This window comes from Lethenteron reissneri, chromosome 68, assembly GCF_015708825.2.
Source record: "Lethenteron reissneri isolate LAM-NWPU_2019-01 chromosome 68, ASM1570882v1, whole genome shotgun sequence".
Classification (NCBI taxonomy): Eukaryota; Metazoa; Chordata; class Hyperoartia; order Petromyzontiformes; family Petromyzontidae; genus Lethenteron; species Lethenteron reissneri.
This window is the reverse complement of record NC_083846.1, coordinates 1,957,265-1,978,011: the sequence shown is the minus strand read 5'-3', so window position 1 is coordinate 1,978,011 and position 20,747 is coordinate 1,957,265. Positions and strand designations below refer to the sequence as shown.

The following is a 20,747-nucleotide window of genomic DNA, read 5'->3' as shown; positions in this document are numbered from 1 at the left end:
GTTGAAGCACGGGACCCCCAAAGCGCGGGGCCCTAGGCGGTCGCCCCTATTCGTCATACCGTAGGGGCGGCTCTGGTGGTAATGTAGCAGTGAGCACGCTGTGCTATGAACCCAGCGACCCGAGTTTGATTTCCACTCATGGCCAACGCCAGTGACAATTATCTCGAACCGCTTCTGGGCTTCCCCTATGTCCACTCGGCCTCAAATGAGTACCTGGTACGGTGTGTCAACATCACCACTGGGGAGACCAAGGCAGTCGGGCGTGGTGCTGGCCACCCACGCCCTCGTGTACCGTGACGGCTTTCATAGGTGCTGCCTCGCTCACAGCACTTGCTCCCCAAACAAATGTTAAGGCTTTTAGGGGGTTCTTTAGCTTTGTCGGCCGTGTGAAATTAATTTGGGGGCCGGGTACAACTCACCATGTCGTAGATTCTCCACCTCGGAGTGTAATGGATGAGATAAAACACCAAGTACATCTCGAGACTGTTGGACACACTCGTAATCGGACCTTGAAATCGCCAAGGCACACGCGAGGTGGCGCTGGATTGAAAACGTTTGCGTAGCAAGCAATGGCACCCATTCGACTACTAATATGTGTATTTTATTCCTAAAGCAAATGGAAACCCTTCATACGTTATCAAACCAAGCTGCACAAGTAAAAAATACAGCAAACATAACTGAACGCGCTAAGCAACAACAAAAAGCATATTCGTCACAAATTAAAACGTAAGTGATTAAATACTTGACTAAGTCAAAAAGTCCACGTGTGTGGACACTTAAACAAGGAAAGTGGAATGCTCAACTCTGTTGATGGCCTTTAGTCAAAAATTTAAATTCCACATTCTCATGCTAGGGAGCAGTCACTGCATAGGACATCCATTGATACTTTTGATTGGCCGCAGAGGGATGATAATGAATTCCGAATCGAGATGTGAGCGCAAACATTTGTGATTGCGAGGAAGATGTTCTAACCACTGTGCAACACGGCAGAATTGATGTCATGTCTGAGTTTGCTTGTGGGCTTCAATTACCGTGCCCAACAAACACCTGATCTTTCGATTTAAAGCTTTTGCGACTGCAGGGATTCATCTTCCCGGTTCTTTCGGTAAAGTCACGTCGAAGGGAAGTAATAAAACAATAAAAATTAAACACAATAAAATAACGTCATGAGAATTATTTTATTGTTTTATTTTTATTGTTTTATTACTTCCCTTCTACGTGACTTTACCGAAAGAACCAGGAAGATAAACACCTGATCAGCAAGCCCACCATCACACTGCCCAACTTCCATCACACACAGCTCATCAGCGAGCCCACCATCTCTCTGGCCAGATTCCACCACAGACATGTAATCAGCGAGCCCACTGTCACTGTCCAGCTTCCACCACAAACAGCTCATCAGCGAGCCCACCACTACACTGTCCGGCTTCCATTTTCCACGGAAACAATGCACAGCGTTTAACATGATCGGCGCAAACCATGGAAGAGGCGATGAGCACGTGAGATGCACAGGTGGGAAATAAAAGACACCGCTGTGTGCGACTGTAGCTATAAACACAAAACTAAACTATAAACTTTTTTATTTTACCAGGTAAGGCCCCACTGAGCTGTGTAGCTCTTTTACGGAAGCGACCTGGCTATCACAAACGATAGCTCAACGAAGTGGGTTCATCATCATCACGTGGAAATTGATAGCAGTCAAATACTCGAAACGCGTCTTGTCGATTCTAAATGTGGAGGGAAAAACCGGGGGACTCGGGAGTCAAATCCACGGGAAGAGAGACACGCAAACTCCAAATATACAGCAGCAGGCATCAGGGTCGGGATTGAACCCACGACCTCCTGTATACCCAGCGAGGTAGTTAACATCTCGCCACTGTGGCGCCCCAAAAACTATGCACCGCATAACTCCGCTCCGTCCCAAATGTAAATCAAAGGTGATGCATAAAAAAATTCACCAACTCTCTGACAAAGAAACTGAATGGCTAAATCACTTCGGACTGAATCTGACATTGGCCGTACGAAAATAGAAGATACTTTGCTCAATATTCAAACTCATTGTTAGGGCTTATTGAGACTGGCTGTACAGTTGAATGAAAAAAAAAACACATCGAACCTCAATTGCAATGAACACATTTTGATTAAATACGTCAAAATGCTCGCGGAAAAATGATCCCAAGTGTTCACTTCGCCAGCAATTGTGGACGTGAACCCGCTACGCTCGGGGAATTTCCCAAACGTGTCCACGTCTCTCGCTACATCGCACCTTTGCATATGCACATCACCACACCGCCTTAGTTGGAAGTCATTCGGAATTCACAGTTTCATTATAAACACACACGCATATATATATCCTTTTTGATTTTATCACCTGTACAAACTGCGCTGCTATGGGTATAAATTTACGAGCTAAAGAAATGCCATCATCGATAACTCCTGCAATGATTCCCGAGTCGCGTAAAGAAGAACGGTTGAGCGGAAGTCCAAATCCTGACGGGCAACTTGAGCCAAACCCGATACAGTGCTCCGTCACGCTCTGAAATAAAGTTCACCTTTAAAGTTGAGTTTGTTTAACCAGGTGAGATCTCAAGAGACCAGGAAGTCTCATGCACAAGTCACCTGGGTTACTAAATTCGCTTGGTGTGTATGTACGTTGAACTTCTTTCCCACCCTACGTAGCCAACCGTGTTAACCGGAGTCATCCGCCAAATTTATAGAAAGTTTTTTCCCACCAAAATTGTGCCCGGCTGAATTTCAGTGAAGAATATGACACGTGACGGGTTATCCGAGATATCCAACTACACAAGAGTGACATTGTGGATTCATCGCGGGTGTTTGTGACACTAACAGCGGCGGCCTAAGCACCAAACAACATGAAAGAAACTGAACACATTCGTCAAGAAGGGCCATTGCCCCGAAATGCCACCTGTTCTATATATTTTTTCCTTTTCAGGCCACAGTGGTGTACGTAACGTATGTTGAACTTATATTGGTAGGAACCTCCTGGTTACACCAGCCCACAGGGGATTATTGTGTCCGTCCGTCGTGCACCCAAAAATGGGAGGGGTGGGGCTGGGTGGGAGAGGGGCTGGTCACCCCGTGGTGCCCTTATAAAACTCAACGTTTAACCTACTCACACCGGCTTGTGCCCGCCTTCACAGTCGGGCATATTTGCGCAATACACCACGCCGCCGTTGACCCTGCAGGCCATTGACCGAGCAACCCAACGTTCCTACCAGCTCCCTCCGCAGGAATGTGTTTTCGCGCCGTACGTAGCCAACCGTGCTCATCGGAGGTGTTATCGACGAATGTGTTAAGTTTTGTTTTACACGTAGGTTGCTTTCCAGACCAATATCCATAATAAAGGTTTTTTTGGGTTAGATTGCGTAAATATAAATATGTCCTTAACCCACCACCGCCCGACACAGCCGATTAGAAAGGTCTGTCAAGTAAGCAAAACGTGTGAATTAGTTGCTAGTTCAGCACACCGGTGTGTTGCAGAGTAAACCCACAACATTTACAATTTGAGTACGACGTTTTGCTGGTGTTTACAAGAACCAGCTTCATCAGGCGATTTGCAAGAATTGTGTAATCAAGGTTGCTGCTCCGAGCCAAACCAAGCAAATAAGTGGCACTGGCTCAGCCTCTCTGCCACAGCCATTACGAACCATTCTAAGGCTCATTGCTCTGATATTGTGAAGCTACTGAGGACCACTTGCTCCAAGCGCTGGCATTGTCTGTGGCATTGCCATTATGAGTGTCACACACAGCCACCTGATTGTAAATTGTCTCAACTCACTACACATGATGGCCGTGTTTAATCACAGGTGCCTGGAGCCTGGATTCAAACCCAGGATCCAATGAAATGCAATCTTTGACAGAGCCATTATAAGCCACCCAAGAGACAACCACCACAGGGCGCGAACCCACAATCGCAGTTGTGCTCGCTTCGTAAGTCTGACATGACCATTATGCGTGTCCTGAGGCAGACACACAACCCCTAGAGCTTGAATCCAGCATCTCAGCGAGTGCTGGCAGTATTTGGCAGATCTGTTGATCGCATTATTCGTGGGAAAACCCCAAAACCGACCATGATTTGAACCCAGGCTCTCAACGACTCCACGGCTCCCGACTCGGCCACTGTCAACTCCCCGAGCGATGCAGCCACCGCCTATAATTCTACTGCCAATCTGGCCCGGGCACTCACATGGTGCGCAGGTTCCGGCCTACCACATTGACCTCGACGAGCCTGAAGGCCCTCACGGTGCGCGCCAGCATGTCCACAGCCTCGCCGGCCAGGGCCAGAAGGGGCCGCGCGGCCTCCGCCAAAGCCAGCAGGAGGCTGCGAGTGAAGGCGGCCGTGGGCCTCAGCAGGCCGTTGAAGGACACGGTGAGCGCGGGGCGGAGGAGGTAGTCGCTGGCGGCGCCGGCCAGCCCCACGAGCAGCGTACGCGCCAGCCGGCCCGCGAACTCGGCCAGCTCCACCACGAAGACGGCCACCGTGGCCACGAGCAGCCACAGAGCGCCGAAGAGCTCGCGGTAAAAGCGGCGCACCGTCACCTCCCAGCTGAGGAACGCACGCACACACACACGCGCGCGCACACAAGTACGCATGCATCAACGCATGCGCACGCTTGCACATACGCATTCGCACACGCATGCAGGCAGACATACACACGGGTGCAGGCACAAACGCACAAACACATGCAGGCACAGACGTATGTACATAAGCATACACGCGACTGCATTGGTACTTTTCGATTTAAAGCTTTTGTGACTGCAGGGATTCATCTTATTGGTTCTTTCGGTAAAGTCACTTTAGAAGGGAAATAATAAAATAATAAAAATAAAACATGATAAAATAATTATCACGACGTTTCGGCCACAACGCAAGCAGCCATCTGTTCTTCACCTGAGGACGGCTGCTTGCGTTGTGGCCGAAACGTCGTGAGAATTATTTTATTATGTTTTATTTTTATTATTTTATTATTTCCCTTCTACGTGACTTTACCGAAAGAACCAATAAGATGCATTGGTACTGTGTAGATTGTATTGTACTGCGTCGACTGCATTACACTTTGTTGATTGTATTGTACTGCGTAGATAATAGTCCACTGTGTGGACTATATGGTATTGTGTCGATTGTAATGTACTGTGTAGATTGTGTTTTATCCTTTGTTGATAGCACTGTGGGATCAATGTGGGGACCTCTCAACCGACCGGTCGGCGAGCTGCATCATGTAGGCGTCCTCCTCCACCACCACGGGGGGCCTGGATGACCTGAGGGGTCCTTGCTGGTAGCTGTACATGTACCTGGAGTGCCAAAACACACAAAAAGACAAAGATCCCCCATATAGCCTGAACAGACTGTTGGGGCAAGTGCTGTTCACGAGCACCTATGAAGGCCGGCACGGCATACGAGGGGGTGGGTGGCCAGCACCACGCCCAACTGCCTTTGTATCCCTAGTGGAGATGATTACGCGCCGCACTAGGTACTCATTTGAGTCTGAGTCAACCTAGGAAAGGCCGAGGACCGGTTCAGATAATCGTCACTGGTGTTGGTGGCTGTGAGCGGGAATCGAACTCGGGTGGCTGGGTTCATAGTTCAGGGCGCTAACCACTACACTACTGCTCCCCACGCAAAAATACATACACACAAATAAAGAATAATCTGCGCTTCTCACATGTCCTGCTATAGAGTTGTTCATTGCATGGCAGTAACACTTCTTTTCTTTGGGAACATGCAATCATCGGTCATCAGGCTGAGATTGTCAAATTGCTAAACTTGAAACTCTAGCATCAGCAAAGGCAGCTGAAACCTGCATTTGAACTCAGGATGTCAGTGGTGCCAGCTCCGTGATCTGACACAGTATGACAGTATTTTTCTACTGTGCAACTGAGCCGTGCCTGGGCCAGGCCAAGCCAGCTCGGCGTGGCTCAGAAGGTGCCAGGGTGTTTTTCCACTGCAAAAGCAAAGACAATCCGTGCTGCCGACGTCACATGCAAAAACGAGTCGAGACGCACGTATATGGTGCGGTGGCAGTGTCCTGACTGACGTCACTTGCAATAGACGAGTCACGAACCCCACCCCTGGCCCTGCTTGGCCCTGAGCCAGACACAGATGTCTTGTGAGACCAGTGTATCTCAGTTTGGTTCATGGTTGGCACGGGAAATAGCCGGTGGAAAAACCACAAGCATCGTGAGGGCGCCCAGTGTTGACTCGGCTAAGATGTGCCAATGAGAAAGGGGTATTTGAGACCCCGGAGTTACCCGGTGACCTCCCCTCTTGTCTCCTCTGTGCCTCCGAGGACACTGCAAGGCTCGCTCACCTCAAATCCCGATAGCAAACGACGCTCGTCAGCACGGGCGAGACGACTTCCGGCTCCTCCGTGTCTCGCTTCTCCGCACTGGGCTCCATCGCAAAGCTCACGTCTACACCGACAGCCTGGCACACGCATGCACCTCCGATTAGCACGGTTGGCTACGTACGGTGCGGAAGAAGTTCAACATATGTGCACACGACACGACAGGTGCTTCACGGTGGACGGTAAAGATCCCCTCACGTCATTCGCAAGAGCAGGCCATTGTGCGCCGGCTTCGGGGTTAACCTTTTCCCAATTCGGAAATTACACCGCAAATTACTCAATTGGGATTAAACATGCAGCAGCAGCGGCGGCGGCCTCCCCCTCCTGGCACCCTAATGCCCCATTTGCATGTCACGTGCTGAGTTACCTTGTACCGCTCAGGGACGGCTGCTACTGGGGGTGCCCGAGGCTAGATCACACAGTTGCAATCATCGCCCCTTACTGGCAGAATTATGCCCCAGGTCACTCTAGCGAATGAGACTATCCCGTTCTCTTGAGTTATCTGCTGGTTCAACAAAAGAAACTTGAAACTTGACGGGTGCTACAGCCGAGTGCTTGTTAAAGCTGCCACGCCACAATAAGACCGGTTGGTGTAACCAACACCGTCATTATATGACGTTTAGTTCTAAGTGGCTGGATGGCTTAGGCTGCAGGTGTTATGTCTGAGCCTTTTCCGACATAACGTCTACAAAATCCTAGGCTCTTGCAAAAAAAAAAAACAGCTATTATTTATCACACAAACTCAAAGGTGTGCAATAAAATTTTCTCTTTGCATTAATAAACGCGTAAAAATTAAAATGTCAAACGTAACTCGGATTTGCCCAGTACGCAGCATATCTGGAGCTCTAAGAGACTCAAAAGAGAGATAAAGATCAAATATCCCCCGTATAGCCTTTAACAGACTGTTGGAGCAAGTGCTGTTAGCGAGCACCTATGAAGGCTGGTACAGCACATGAGGGGGTGGATGGCCAACACCACACCCGGCCGCCTTTATCTCCCTAGTGGCGATGTTTACACACTATACTGTGTACTAATTTGAGGCCAAATTGATCTAGGGGAGGCCCAGGACCGGTTCAGATAATCGTCACTGGTGTTGGCCATGAGCAGGAATACAAATTTGGGTTAGCACGGTTGTCTACGTACGGTGCGAAAGAAGTTCAACATACATACGGGTCGCCGGGTTCGTAGTGCAGCGCGCTCACCGTTATATTACCGCTCAAAAAACAGAGAAAGGAGAGGCACACGCACCTCATGTCCCCCTTTACCCTCACTCTTTGGCGACTGCACAAGTCGCTGGGAAGACCCAGAGAAGCCGTGCTCCACGCCAAACAGCCTGCCCAGGCCACCGCGATTGTCCACTTTGGCTGTGCGCGACAGAGGCAGAGCATCCTCCGTTTAGCATTCAGCCGCATGTGGGCACTGCTGTTGGACAAACAGATGGTGAGTCGGGCATTGGAATTTGGTGTGGCCGGAGCGAAACGCACCCTGCCAACTTTTCTTTCACCCGTGTGACGGTGACCATGGCCGCACCGTTTTTTTGGGATCAGCAAACCTAAGGGACACCTAGGCCATGTTCCGTCATTCAACTGTCATGGGTGGCTAGGAATCAAAGTTAAGTTAAAACTTGCCCAGGTGTCCAGCTCATTATTATGTCACGAGTTTAAATTCCTGGTCGACAGGTCAAATGGACCAAATAAGTCCATCATCTCTTTTTCTTCGGGTCCTCCGGTTTTTCCCTCCACATTTAGAATCAACACGCGTTCATCGATTGTTTCGCTGCTATAAATGTCCACGTGATAAGCCACTTCGTTGAGCTATCATTTGTGATAGCCAGGCCGCTTCTGAAAAACAGCTAATAGCTCAGTGGGCTTTACCTGGTAAAATAAAATATTTTGTTGTTGTTGTTTTTAGAGTAGTGGGTGTTTGGGTGTCGGGTCGGAGAAAGACGGAAGGGGGTCACCGGTGAGCGAGGGGGCTGGATCCGGAGGGGATGGAGAGGGCTCGTACACGCTGGCCTTGTGAGCACCGCGCGCGCCCTTCAGCGCTGGAGTTTGCACCGGCGGATTGGAATCTGCGAGCGCAGGCATCGGGAGCGAGGTGAACCAACGAGTTTGGGAGTTCAAGAAAAGAGCGCATGGCAGCAGGTGTATTGCTTCACTAATCTGGAAAATCGCCCGATGATGCTGGTTGATGTAATTACCAGGAAAACGTCGCGGTATTCAAATTGTAAATGTTGTGGTTTTACTCTCCAACACACCGGTGGGCTGAAGTAGTACACTAAACTACACACTACACTATACACTACACTATACACTACACCATACACTACACTATACACTACACTATACACTACACTATACACTACACCATACACTACAGTATACACTACACTATACACTACATTATACACTACTATACACTACACTATACACTATATACTACACTATACACTACACTACACACTACACTACACTACACACTACACTACACACTACACTACAATACACACTACACTATATACTACACTATACTAGTAACTAATTGGCGTTTTGCTTACGTAAAAAATCCCTTACTAATTGGCTGTGTCGGGTGGTGGAGGGTTACGACACATTTATACTTACACGATCTAACCCTAAAACCCTTTATTATGAATAATATTGATCGCGAAAGCCTACGTGTTAAACAGTGCTATATAATATAATATTGTATTAAATAATTTAATATCACTGACCATTGACTTCAATAGGTGAGAACCCATCACAAGGGAAATCTAGGAACAAGGTTAGGCGACTAAGCATTTCTAAAAGTGAGTAGGCAGCAAGTGGGCAGGAAGGCAGATAAACGTATGGATGCCAAGAATGCAGGTGGGTAGGTATGTGGACCATGGGTATGACTTGAAAAATGATAACATTTATCATAGCCTCCTAACCAAACGAGAGCTAGAATATAAGCTAGAATATGAATATGAGAGCTAGAGAATTGTATATTTTAAGAGACCTCATTGGTAGGTAAGTTGACACGCCAGTGAGCGGACAGCCAGGCAGGTGTCCACTCACAGTGCATACATTATCAGAGTTATGTTTTTTGTTTGCATTATGACTGCAGGTATTGTGGTCTATGCAAACATGACTCCTCGTAAAAAAGGTGTCAGTTTTCTTGCCAGATAGAAGGGTAAAAAAACAATTATCATACTTTTTACTGGCAAATGAGGTACCAATGGTGAGGTGTCCACTACTCAACCCGATTGACAGCGACACGAGACACAAATCTTCTCGCCAAGACAAGCCCCTTGGGGGAAATGTGATGAAGACGTATGTGTATATTTTGCCACTGGTAAAGGAGGTCTCATAGTGTAAATGCTTACCCCGAGCTCTCAATACTCTGATAGTGCGCTGTCTTTGAGTTGTACGCCTTTTGGCGTCATCTGGTCCAACACCAATGGAGACTAGGCTCTAAGAAAAGCTGTCTCGGATGTGGACCAATCAACTTCAAGGACAGTGCATATCATTATCATCATCAGAGTTGTTTATTTTTGTTTGCATTTTGACTGCTTGTGTTGTAGTTATTGCAAACATGATGCCTTGTATAAAGGTGTCAGTTCTTGTACCAGTTTAAAGGGTAAAAACCTATTACTATGTATGTGGAGGATTCACCGCCGGGCTACCTTGTACGGACTCGTAGAAGCTGCTGAAGGGAGGCGCGGAGCCAGAGCCACCCCAGTCTCTGCCTGCGCCGTCGTTGTCCCTTCCTCCATCGAGGCGGCTCACCATCTCAGGCTCGTCGAGACTAAAAACCAAAAAACCCATCGCGTACGCATGCACGCACGCATCCACGCGTGCGCTTTGCCAGCCGTGGTCGCCCTGTGCCTCGGGAGGGCTGTTCAGAGCCGTGTTGTACGTATGTCGTCATCAACATTATCGCCAGCCATGATCATTCCCCTGCTGTTTGTATGTATGTTGGAGTTATTTCGCAGCGTACGTAGCCAACCATGCTAATCGGAGATGTGGGGGAAGAATAACAAACTAACAAAAATCATCCGAGCCAAGCATCGAGCCCTACGTGTCTCTCATAGATGGGATGCCAATGTCAAAACATTGAGCAATTATAAGTATTTCGGTTCAAGCCCTGAGACTGGGCGTATCTCGGACAGATGTCTATTGTGGAGCATTAAGCCAGTGTCTATGAGACTGGGTTTGAGCCCTGGGGCTGGGTGTTTCTAAAATAACTTACGCCTATGTTAGAACCTCCGATCGATGAGCACGGTGGGCTAAATACGGTGCAAAGAAAGTTCAACATACGTACATACATAGAACAATAAGCCAATGTCTATGAGAGTGCATTTGAAATCTGGGGCTGGATGTATTTTAAATAAATTATGCCGATACTCGGGTACAAACCTATGGATCTGAATATCACCGCAGCTACCTACAGAAATAATGACGGAGTCAACTATAACTATAATTACAGAAGCTGAAATTAAAATTCCACTGTGATTGAAATTTATTACGGATGTCCCTATGACAACTGGCCCCCTGGGCTGCTCCTTTTCTTTCATATGGATTGATAACAGCAAATTAAAGATGTAATTATTTCATATTTTTGATCCACTCAATCATTTGTTAAGAAGCAGAGTGGATCTCGTCCATTTTTCCTTTAAAGCAGCAGCGGAGTGTTGATGAAGTGGGTCGATAGTTTGGGATTCATGGCCGCACTTGCAGGCTGCCGGATCTTTGACGTGCTATTTGTGCATCAGGTGGCTGCGTCGGCTATGCCCGGTCCTGATTCGGTTCATAGTCAACCATTGGCGGCATTGTAGGAGGTTTAAACCGGGAAGTTCACTGGTAGGGTCCTGTGCTAGATGTTTATTTTTGATGTCGGCCACAGTACAGACTTGCTTCCATCTGATCTGCTGCATGGTGATGGACACGTGTGAAATAACAAAGAGTACCCGCACCTCTCGGAGGCCTTGGCCGGCTTGCGCTGGTTTTCCGCTGCCGGTCTCTCGGCCTTGCCCAGGCTGCGTGCGGTTGAGTGGCGCGAGGCCGCACGGCTCGGAGGCTCAGTGGGGGGCTCGGAGCCCTGAGGGGGGGCTTGCCGCTGTGCGGGAGAAACGGCAGGATGGGGGGGCGACGACGCTGCCGGCTCCTCCTCGCTCTCCCACGTGCTGCTGCCTCCCTCGCTCGCCTGAGCACGTGGGGAGCAGGAGGTTGTGTGTCAAGACAGGAGTGCGGATACACGGCTCGACAGTGAGTGTACAGCCTTCCTTTGTCAATCCACTGCTGGAGGTGTATGGTCGAATAACCTCTCCGCAGCTATGCTCATCATATAATTTGCAATCAAAGGCAGGAAAAGAAATACCTGAATCAAGGAGAAAATACAAACCAGAGACAGCGTAATGTTAAGAAATAAAAGTGGGCTTGAACAAAACAGATCACTAGAAGAGATTATAATACTGATTGACAAGACTGGTGATGTAAAGATAGCCAAAGTTAAACGAAAACACAATCCAAAGCATGCCCACTAGAGACATGGAGGGGAATTGAGGTATGGTGATGGCGTGGGGAGGCCTTTGTTTAGTATTAGAAAGGATAGATCATTACTGTTGATGAAGGGGAAGACAGGACGGAATGCAGCTCGTGGGCAGGTGCAAGGTAGATTGTTCTATCGCATAATCATGACAGATGGGGATGGCCTGGTGAAGCATTCATCCAGCAGTGGATTGATCACAGCTAACTATGATGGTGAATGATCCTTATGAATGAGACTTAAACATTCCAGTGTCTTAAGACGTTTTGTTCAGGGTAGGTCCTGTTTGCTTGAAACCTTAACACAAACAGATCCCACTACCTTTTCAAGTTCTTCATAATAAAGGTTTTTGGGTTGGATCGCGTAAGTATAAATATGTCGTAACCCTCCACCAGCCGACACCTCCAGTGAGGTTTGTCATGTAAACAACGCGCCAATTAGTTACTACTTCAGCCCACCGGTGTGTCAGAGAGGAAATCCACAACACATACAATTTGAGTACGACGCTTTGCTGGTAATTACATCCAGCATCATCGGGCGATTTGCCAGAATGGTGAAGCAATCCACCTGCTTACGGTCTTAAATAGAGCAAGATGACGTCATCACTGGACTCATCAGGTGCAGAGATCAGAGATTCCTCTATAAGGAATAGAGTTGGAAGATGTATATCTATAAAAGAGAAATTTGCTAATGTGTGTCTGTTCGAAATGTTTAGCATACTTCCCGACATGCAACAAACTGGCATGTGGGTAGCTTCTATACTGTACACAATGCAAAAAGTATAAAAAATATACTTTTATATTTTTTTTTTTGGGGGGGGGGCGCAATAATGGATATATTTTGCACGGCAAGTGAGCGGTGACGTCACATCTGTGATGTCACCCGCATGCGGAAGCGTCACGCAGTGTGTGCCTGCTGACGTCACGCATCCCCGTGTATTAATCCAAGACAAGAATCCAAGTCCCGGGCGAAGCCAGGTAGTAAAGCTCGTCTATCTTCTATCTATATCAGGGGTCGGCAACATGCGGCTCCGGAGCCGCATGCGGCTCTTTACGGGCTGCTTCTTGACGATATGTACGTATGTACAGTATGTACTCAGATGCATTGCGGCTCTTGAAATACTGAATTTTGTACCGAATTGGAAAGAAATGGCTCTTCTTGTTATTTTGGTTGCCGACCCCTGATCTATATAAACGCCTAACGTTATCTGTGATGAACGCTGCACTTCCCGTCGTTTTAATGCAGGGGGCGCGTAGGTTTGAACGACGGAGGCGCACGGACAGACATTCGATTACGTTGGAATCGATCTGCAGAACGAGGCAATTCGGTGTTGATTCCCATAATCGATTACCAGGATCGACTTGGCCCCCACCGACACGACTTTTCCATTTGTTTTGCAATGACGACAATTTCCCATTCTCCCCGCATACGCTATCACTTTCAACATGTCGCAGGGACAGACGTTCGATTACGTTGGTTAGCGCACTACTTTATCTATCTTTATATGATTAATAATATACTAATATAAGATTAAACTTCTAAACATTGCGGGGATGCTCTTGTGCGGATGCGTATTATTACGCTTCCAGGCCGCACTAAGCCTGTAGCTGTCAGAGCGGTTAAAATTAATTGTATTTATCTCAATTTCAATAGATTCTCCAATTAGTCTCGGCCAGTCATTCGTTTTACACAACACTTCAACGTTATCAAAATCAATTGAGTGTCCTTGTTGGCAACCATGTTCTGTAACTGCCGACTAGTTGTGTTTAAGTGTATTTTATATTTCTTTGGTGTTCTGTTCAAGCACTTCCCCTGTTCTGATTGTGACTGCCTCTTGCTACCTCAGCATCCACAAATCCTCTCCCTCACCACCCATGATCACCTTCGCTCCTCACATGTCATCGCCACTTTGAACAGCCCCATGAGAGGTGGTTTTTACATGGATGCTTTAGTCTCTGGCCAATTCATCTCATCAGATCTCAGAAGTCAAGACAATTTGAGCCTGGATAGTGCTTTGGTGGGTGGCCAGCATGTTGTCATAAGTAGCTGTGAGGCTGTGTTAAGTGATGAACTATTCGGCGCTGCACAAGGCCGTAATTATAATATATATTGGGGGGGACACACCCCCCCCAAAATATGCTCAAAATGTCCCCCCCCCCCAATATATTGCTATAAAATTTGTATTGCGATGCTATGTTAATAAAAACAACAATTTGCTAAACCTTGGCCACAATATCTGGACTTGTCTTCATATAAAGCAATGCATAGATTTCTGTTCATATGATTGTGGTTATGGTTGTACTTTATTAAACCCTAATCTCTGCCATTACATACAATGAAACAAGAAATAGTAAAAAAAAGTAAAAACAGAGCAATGTAATACAATACACTATTAGACATTGCAAAAAAAATCCATCCCTTGTGTTAGTGAGTTTTATATTTTAGGCAGGAAATTAGTTTTCAAATGTAGATATTTTTCTGGGTTGGGACCCCCAGACACCCTGGAAGATTTGGTCCCCCCCAATGTTGACTCCATGGCTACGGCCTTGCTGCACAAAGCAGCAAAATCCATTTTCACAGTTGTACATCTATGGTCACACGTACTTTGTAGGTGTGCTCCACGCTTCGCAAACATGCACTGACAAGCGTGGTGATGCATGGCCAAATAACCCTCGGAGCGTGGGAGAGAGGCCCTCATCCAGCAACGAACTGACAAAAGGTACCGTACATGCACATATTTACAGAGACACCGCATGAACACAAATCCTCGTGCATTGTGTAACACTGTATTCACAATCAGCAACACGGACCGTGAGGGTCTGTCGGGCTGTTTAAACAGTTTCGCACCTTGGATCTCTTCTTGTCTTTGGCGGCTTTCTTCACGGGATCCCGTTCGCTCGGAAGAGGGCTGTCCCAGGGGCTGCTGTCTTCTCCGCTGTCCTGTCGTGTCAGACCGCGTCTCCTTCATTATTTGAGCAGCGATAATTAAAGCACGGCACCCACCTCTCAGATATTTCCAAGTTCAAGTTTACGGGTTTCCTTCGCTCTACACAGGGGTTTGGTTTGTGCGATGTCGCGCTGTCTATGCGGTTAACCTAATTTGACCCAGAAAATTTGCTTTATTATGCGGTTTAATTTTACTCAAGAGGCAGCATTGTGTGTGTAGTGTGTGTACTACTCGTAGGGCAGCTGTCTTGTGCGGTGCATTGTGGGTTGGGTAACTGTGCAGCCGATGCAACGCGATTTCGCTTTGTGCGCCCTTTTTTTTGGAACGCATCTACCGCATCAAGCGAGGGACACCTGTGCTTTGTTTCGGGTCACCAAGAAGACAAATCAAAACAAATACAACGATGAGTTAATAGAAATGAGAACGAAAATAATGACAGCACACGAGGGATCGAAAATATAAATCAATTTTAAACCAAAGTTAAACAGTAGGTTGTTAAAATATTACTTTGCAATACCTGATGGAAACTGGGAAAAGCGGTTACCAGTTTGTTGCATGTCTAGTAATGTCTAGAATAATAAACGTGCAACTTTGACTTACAGTATTTAAAGGAGAAACGAAGACAAGTGCCATGGTGCAAATGGTAAGCAAACTGCTGGACATTTAACCTACAGCTTGCCAGTTCGATGTCATCTCCTGTCGTGGCAGTAGCAGAAAAATAAATGTCAACAAATGTGACTGACAGCTCAGGTACACGTTGATGATTTACATGAGACAGAAGGACCACAATTCACTTCTTCAGCAAATGCTGATTTTTTTTGCATATCCACAAAGCCTGTGTGCTTCTTTTTTTTACACATTTTTGCCTGTTGGTTGCATAACATTTTCTATGTCTATGAGTACAGCATAAATGTGATAATGGAGCTTTGTTTGGCAGATTTGTGCCAGGAAGGCACCACGTAAACTTGCAGTGACAACCAAGAAGCCTATTTAGTGCGATGGAGCAAAACTATCACTAACTTTTTTAAAATATAGTCAACATTACGAATTAGTTTTGACGCTTCGCTTTGAAACTGCAACACGCATCTTGAGGTCAGATACCAGGAAGTTAGAATAACCATGGCAGCTGATCCCAGCAAAACTGTACAATTGTGTATATTATTCGGTGCTGTTGTATGGGTAATTAAATGACACAATTATCTTGCACTTGCCAACAGGAAGCCACCATAATTTGCCTAACAGGCCACACTCAAATCACCCGAGCCAGCTCAGCAACCTTTGTTCTGCCACCCGATTGCTTCACGTTCTGCTGAAAAGGCTGATGAATGCTTGCTGTGCACTTGTTTTATAACTTCACTTACATGGAGAGACATAAAACCCCATTCAGTGCATTACGATGCACTGGTTTGTGGCATAATGAATATTATTGCCTGATAAGGGTAAATACTCTGTATGGGTGATTAATCATTCTAAGAAAAATGTTAACCGTCTAGGATACAAAGCCTGTAGTCACGTTTGTTGTATTTATTGACACTGATCCAAGGTTGAACTATTCACTTGCAGCACCAGTTACAAATTCAAAACAATCGGGGTCATTGTAGAGAATATAAATAACAAAACATAAAGGCAGACAGAATAAGTCTGCTTCATAAATCTGTCCCTCCACATAATGTACGATTTCCCCATCAATCACAAGGCCTTCTGCTACGTAATTTCAGCGACATTAGTTGGTTCATTGCACGCAAAACTCGGGATGAGTTTCGACGCACGGTGTCTCATCAGCAGTCAGGCTTGCTTGAACCAATAATGCTGGCCAACTTCCACTTAATCTTGATTTGAAGCTTTCGTGACTGCAGGAATCCATACTCTTTGGTTCTTTCGGTAAAGTCACGTAGGTAGAAATACAATTAAACAAATCACGACGTTTCGATCGCAACACAAGCGGTCATCAGGCAAAGATGATGTTTTATTTTATTTCTAACTACGTGATTTTACCGAAAGAACCAAAGAGCATATAACTTCCACTTACAATTTTTATCAATGTCCTTAAAAATAGCCATCCTTTGTAAAATGTAACGTTGCAGCTCTGTAATTACTCGGAGTAAGGGCCTCTACCACAGAGGGAGTCCTCCAAAGGGTATCTTGGCCAACTCTTTCACGATGGCCAGGCGTCTTTGGGCGTACCCACACTTTACCCCACCACACAGGACCTGCTTGCTGATCGAATGTGGTGGTGGTGTACCCAATTATACTGATGTGTGGACAGAGGCAATACGTCTGTACTCTTAGTTCTTTCGGTAAAGTCACGTAGGTAAAAAATTAAATTAAAATTAATAAAAATAAAACAATAAAAATCACAATCTTAGTTATTGTTTTATTTTTATAATTTTTATTTAATTTTTTACCTACTTGGTGACTTTACCGAAAGAATTAAGAGTATGAATCCTTGCAGTCACGAAAGCTTCAAATCTAGAAGCAATACGTCTGGCCAGCGTGCGACGATACTCTCTTCCGCCGGCAGTGGCGTAAGCGAGCAGTTTCAGAGCTGCACCTTTACAATGTCACCTGTAACATCACCACGAGTGAACCACAAACCCGTGAATCGCCATCTGCTGCGCAAGGGGCAGCTTTCACGTAGCTGAACGTCAACGACAGCGTGCATACGTATCAGTCAATTCGCTTGCTTTGTATTTATAACATTGCAACAACACAAATAAACCCCGTGTGTATGCGCCCGAGCGACAGGTGTAGTGTCGGTGTTGTGGGCAGTGCAGCTAAATCCACTGCTGCCCTGTACCCACATCCCCGCACTGACCAGCGTGGTGAAGTATGGTCAATAATTGTCGCGACTCGGGTCACGCACAGCGTGAGGGAAGGACCCCTAATCCAGCAGTGGATTTGACAAGACAAGACTCTACATGTACGGACAGTACTGTACGTGTAACAATATAACCTTACATTGTTCATTGTTAAAGGGTTACGTTACATACACAGCGTTAAAGGGGTTTAAACCACGGGCCATTGCATTTCATAGCCAACACGCGCGCGAGCACGAAATCCCCGCAATCCCATTGGTCTGCACCCGGTTTAAAGGGCTCCGGCCAGCCAATCAGCGCGCGAGTACGCGAGCGCCGCGCCGACGTGAACTGCGAAATCTAAAGTAACGGTCGGCAGAGGCTTGCGCGGTTCGATTTTAAACGAGAATATAAAATTCGCGTACCATTGGTGAGACAGCGACACTCGACGCAGCAGGCAAACGCGCACACACACAAACAAGAGGTGGGGAAATCTCTGCCGCGCTGCGTTATTAGATCGTTAAACCGCCGCCGGACTTTTTGCGAATCGATTTAAGAACTCCCAAGGCGATGGCTGGGACTCCTCCAAGCCGTTACCACGGCAACGCCGGAGACGGCCGTGCGCGGTGACGTAACGACCGAGGGGGGGGCGGGAGGAAGTGCGTGCGTGATGACGTCACGAGACGGGGATGGTGTCTGCGCGCGCTTTGCGTCGTGACGTCACTGGCGGGCGGATACGTCATCACGTTCGCGGCGAGGCCCTAGAGTGAATTGATGGTGGTGCTTGCGACAATTTAGACTGGGCACGTTCCGTTCGCCAACAACAGCACCGTGTGTCGTGGCCTTGAAGGGAAAGAAATGTACAATAGGCGACATATGGGGCAATGTCTCCCCATTCGTAGCAGATGCCTTGTGAACGTGACTGACGCGCTGCGGAGAAGGGCAGTGACCCGAAACGTCGCCTATTATTTAACTTTCCTTCTCAGGCACGAGGGGATAGAAAGCTTCGGTAGCAATGCATCAGTTGATTATCACCATCGGCCATGGTCAATCCACTGCTGGATTAAGATGTTAACTACCTCGCCTGGTATACAGGAGGTCGTGGGTTCAATCCCCACCCTGACGCCTGTTGTATACTTGGAGTCTGCGTGTCTCATCATCATCACGGTGGCTAGGAGATGTTAACTACCTCGCCTGGTATACAGGAGGTCGTGGGTTCAATCCCGACCCTGACGCCTGTTGTATACTTGGAGTCTGCGTGTCTCATCATCATCACGGTGGCTAGGAGATGTTAACTACCTCGCCTGGTACGCAGGAGGTCGTGGGTTCAATCCCGACCCTGATGACACATGCCGCTGTATATTTGGAGTTTGTGTGCGTATCTCTCCTTGTGGTCGCGTGTCCTCCGGTTATTCCCTCCACATTTAAAATCAACATCACGCGTTTAGAGTATTTGGCTATTGATATAAATTTCCACACGATGATGGTGATGATAAGCCCACTTCGTTGTTAAGCTATCATTTGTGATAGCCAGGTCGCTTTAAAAAAAATATGAACATGGCTCAGTGGGCCTTACCCCTCAAATATATTCAAGGAACAGGAGGATTTCTCCACGAATATGGCTGTCGCCTGATGAAGCTAGTTGTGATTACTGGTGAAACGTCGTACTCATTGTAAATGTTGTGGCTTTGCTCTCCAACACACTGGTGTGCTGTACTAGTAACGAATTGGCACGTTCGATTTACGTGACAAACCTTACTAGTTGGCTGTGTCGGGTGGTTTAATGACACATTTACGATCTAACCCCAAAAACCTCTTATGGATGCTATTGGTCGCGAAAGCCTACGTGTTAAACCAAAAAATATATATAGTGAAGGCAGCCCAGGCCAGTTTGGATATAGCAGTTAAAACTAGGTGCGGTTGGTCGGTTTATGACTTTATTTTTACCCATTATTTATGGAAACCCAAACATATCCTGCTTCCCATAGGTGCGAAACCCCCCAAACAAGCCTAAGGTTTTGGTGGAGGCTTTCGTTCAGCAGTGGATAGATCATGGCTAATGATGAAATACTCTTGACAAAAATGTAGGACGATTTTGTTTATGTCAACTGAATAAATGACTCGCATATTAAGAAAGAATTGGGTTTGTAAAATAAAAATAGCTTTATAGTTCCGGATTCCTCCAGTATAAATACACATTCAATTATGGGCATTGCTATTAGCTCTGGATATCAAAATGGTTTGAACTAGCTGGCAGGCCAGACCATTAAGTGAGCCTTAATTTTGTGTGACAGATACATGCATCCTCATATCAGTTTATAACAGCTGCATGCTTATCGCATTGTGACACAACAATCTGTTTTGTCTATTACATTGTAGATATATTTTTAAAAATCAGGAATTACCAAGGCAAAGTTGTGCTGCTCACAAACAAGCAGGAAAGCACGAATCCCATACATATGCCTCGCGCGAATGTCAAGCGAGCACCGCCCCAGTAAACATGGGAACACACCGTGTCAACCCATATACAGTTTACCTGTATTCGTGTAGAGGGAAATTGAGTTTCCAGGTCCATACGGCGTGCATCCGTTTCAATACGGGCAACAACAAAAATCATATGTTCTAGATTTGAAGTTGTAGTGACTGCAAGGGTCCATACTCTTTGGTTTTTCGGTAAAGTCACGTCGGTAAAACATTAAATAAAAATAAATTAAATCACGACGTTTCGGAGGCAACACAAGCTTCCGTCTTCAGGTGGAACCGTCACAGCAAAATTACTGTTTCATACGGCCAAAAAAAATGGTTTAACCCTTCATAATTTTCTGTGTTTATTGCTTTTACATTTAGAACATGAGTGTGCATCCATATATCAAGCAAACAGCAGCATGAGCATGCGAGATCATAGACAGCGTCATAAGTAGCATCATTGACACCAATTGTTAAAATTAATACAGAAAACAGTTTTTGTTTAGAATTTTTTTTTGCCTATCTGTTCGTGTTTCTCTCTCGTGATGGGACTTTGTAGGATGAACGTTGAGATTTACAAGGGCACGGGGTGACCAATAAGGTCTGAATTGGTCTGTAATAAGGTAGGGCACTGGGGTTGACAGGTAT

At 46.5% G+C, this 20,747-nt stretch overlaps 1 protein-coding gene across 1 annotated transcript; it reads right to left on the bottom strand.

Moving 5' to 3' along the window:
- Nucleotides 1-585: 585 nt before the first annotated feature.
- On the bottom strand, nucleotides 586-18,223 carry LOC133360345 (uncharacterized). Its single transcript, XM_061579018.1, has 9 exons — nucleotides 18,059-18,223; nucleotides 14,739-14,831; nucleotides 11,320-11,549; nucleotides 10,030-10,151; nucleotides 8,326-8,436; nucleotides 7,614-7,729; nucleotides 6,330-6,445; nucleotides 5,221-5,313; nucleotides 586-4,567 (listed from the first exon to the last, which is right to left on the bottom strand). Exons 1-9 carry the CDS (start codon nucleotides 18,059-18,061, stop codon nucleotides 4,204-4,206), a joined length of 1,248 nt encoding a protein of 415 aa, XP_061435002.1. The 5' UTR covers nucleotides 18,062-18,223; the 3' UTR covers nucleotides 586-4,203.
- Nucleotides 18,224-20,747: the final 2,524 nt, after the last annotated feature.

Coding starts and splice junctions, on each gene's coding strand:
- LOC133360345 (XM_061579018.1), bottom strand. Junction 8,437..10,029: donor CTTCTACGAGTCCGTACAAG/GTAGCCCGGCGG, acceptor CTGCGCTCGCAG/ATTCCAATCCGCCGGTGCAA. Junction 7,730..8,325: donor TCCAGCCCCCTCGCTCACCG/GTGACCCCCTTC, acceptor TGTCGCGCACAG/CCAAAGTGGACAATCGCGGT.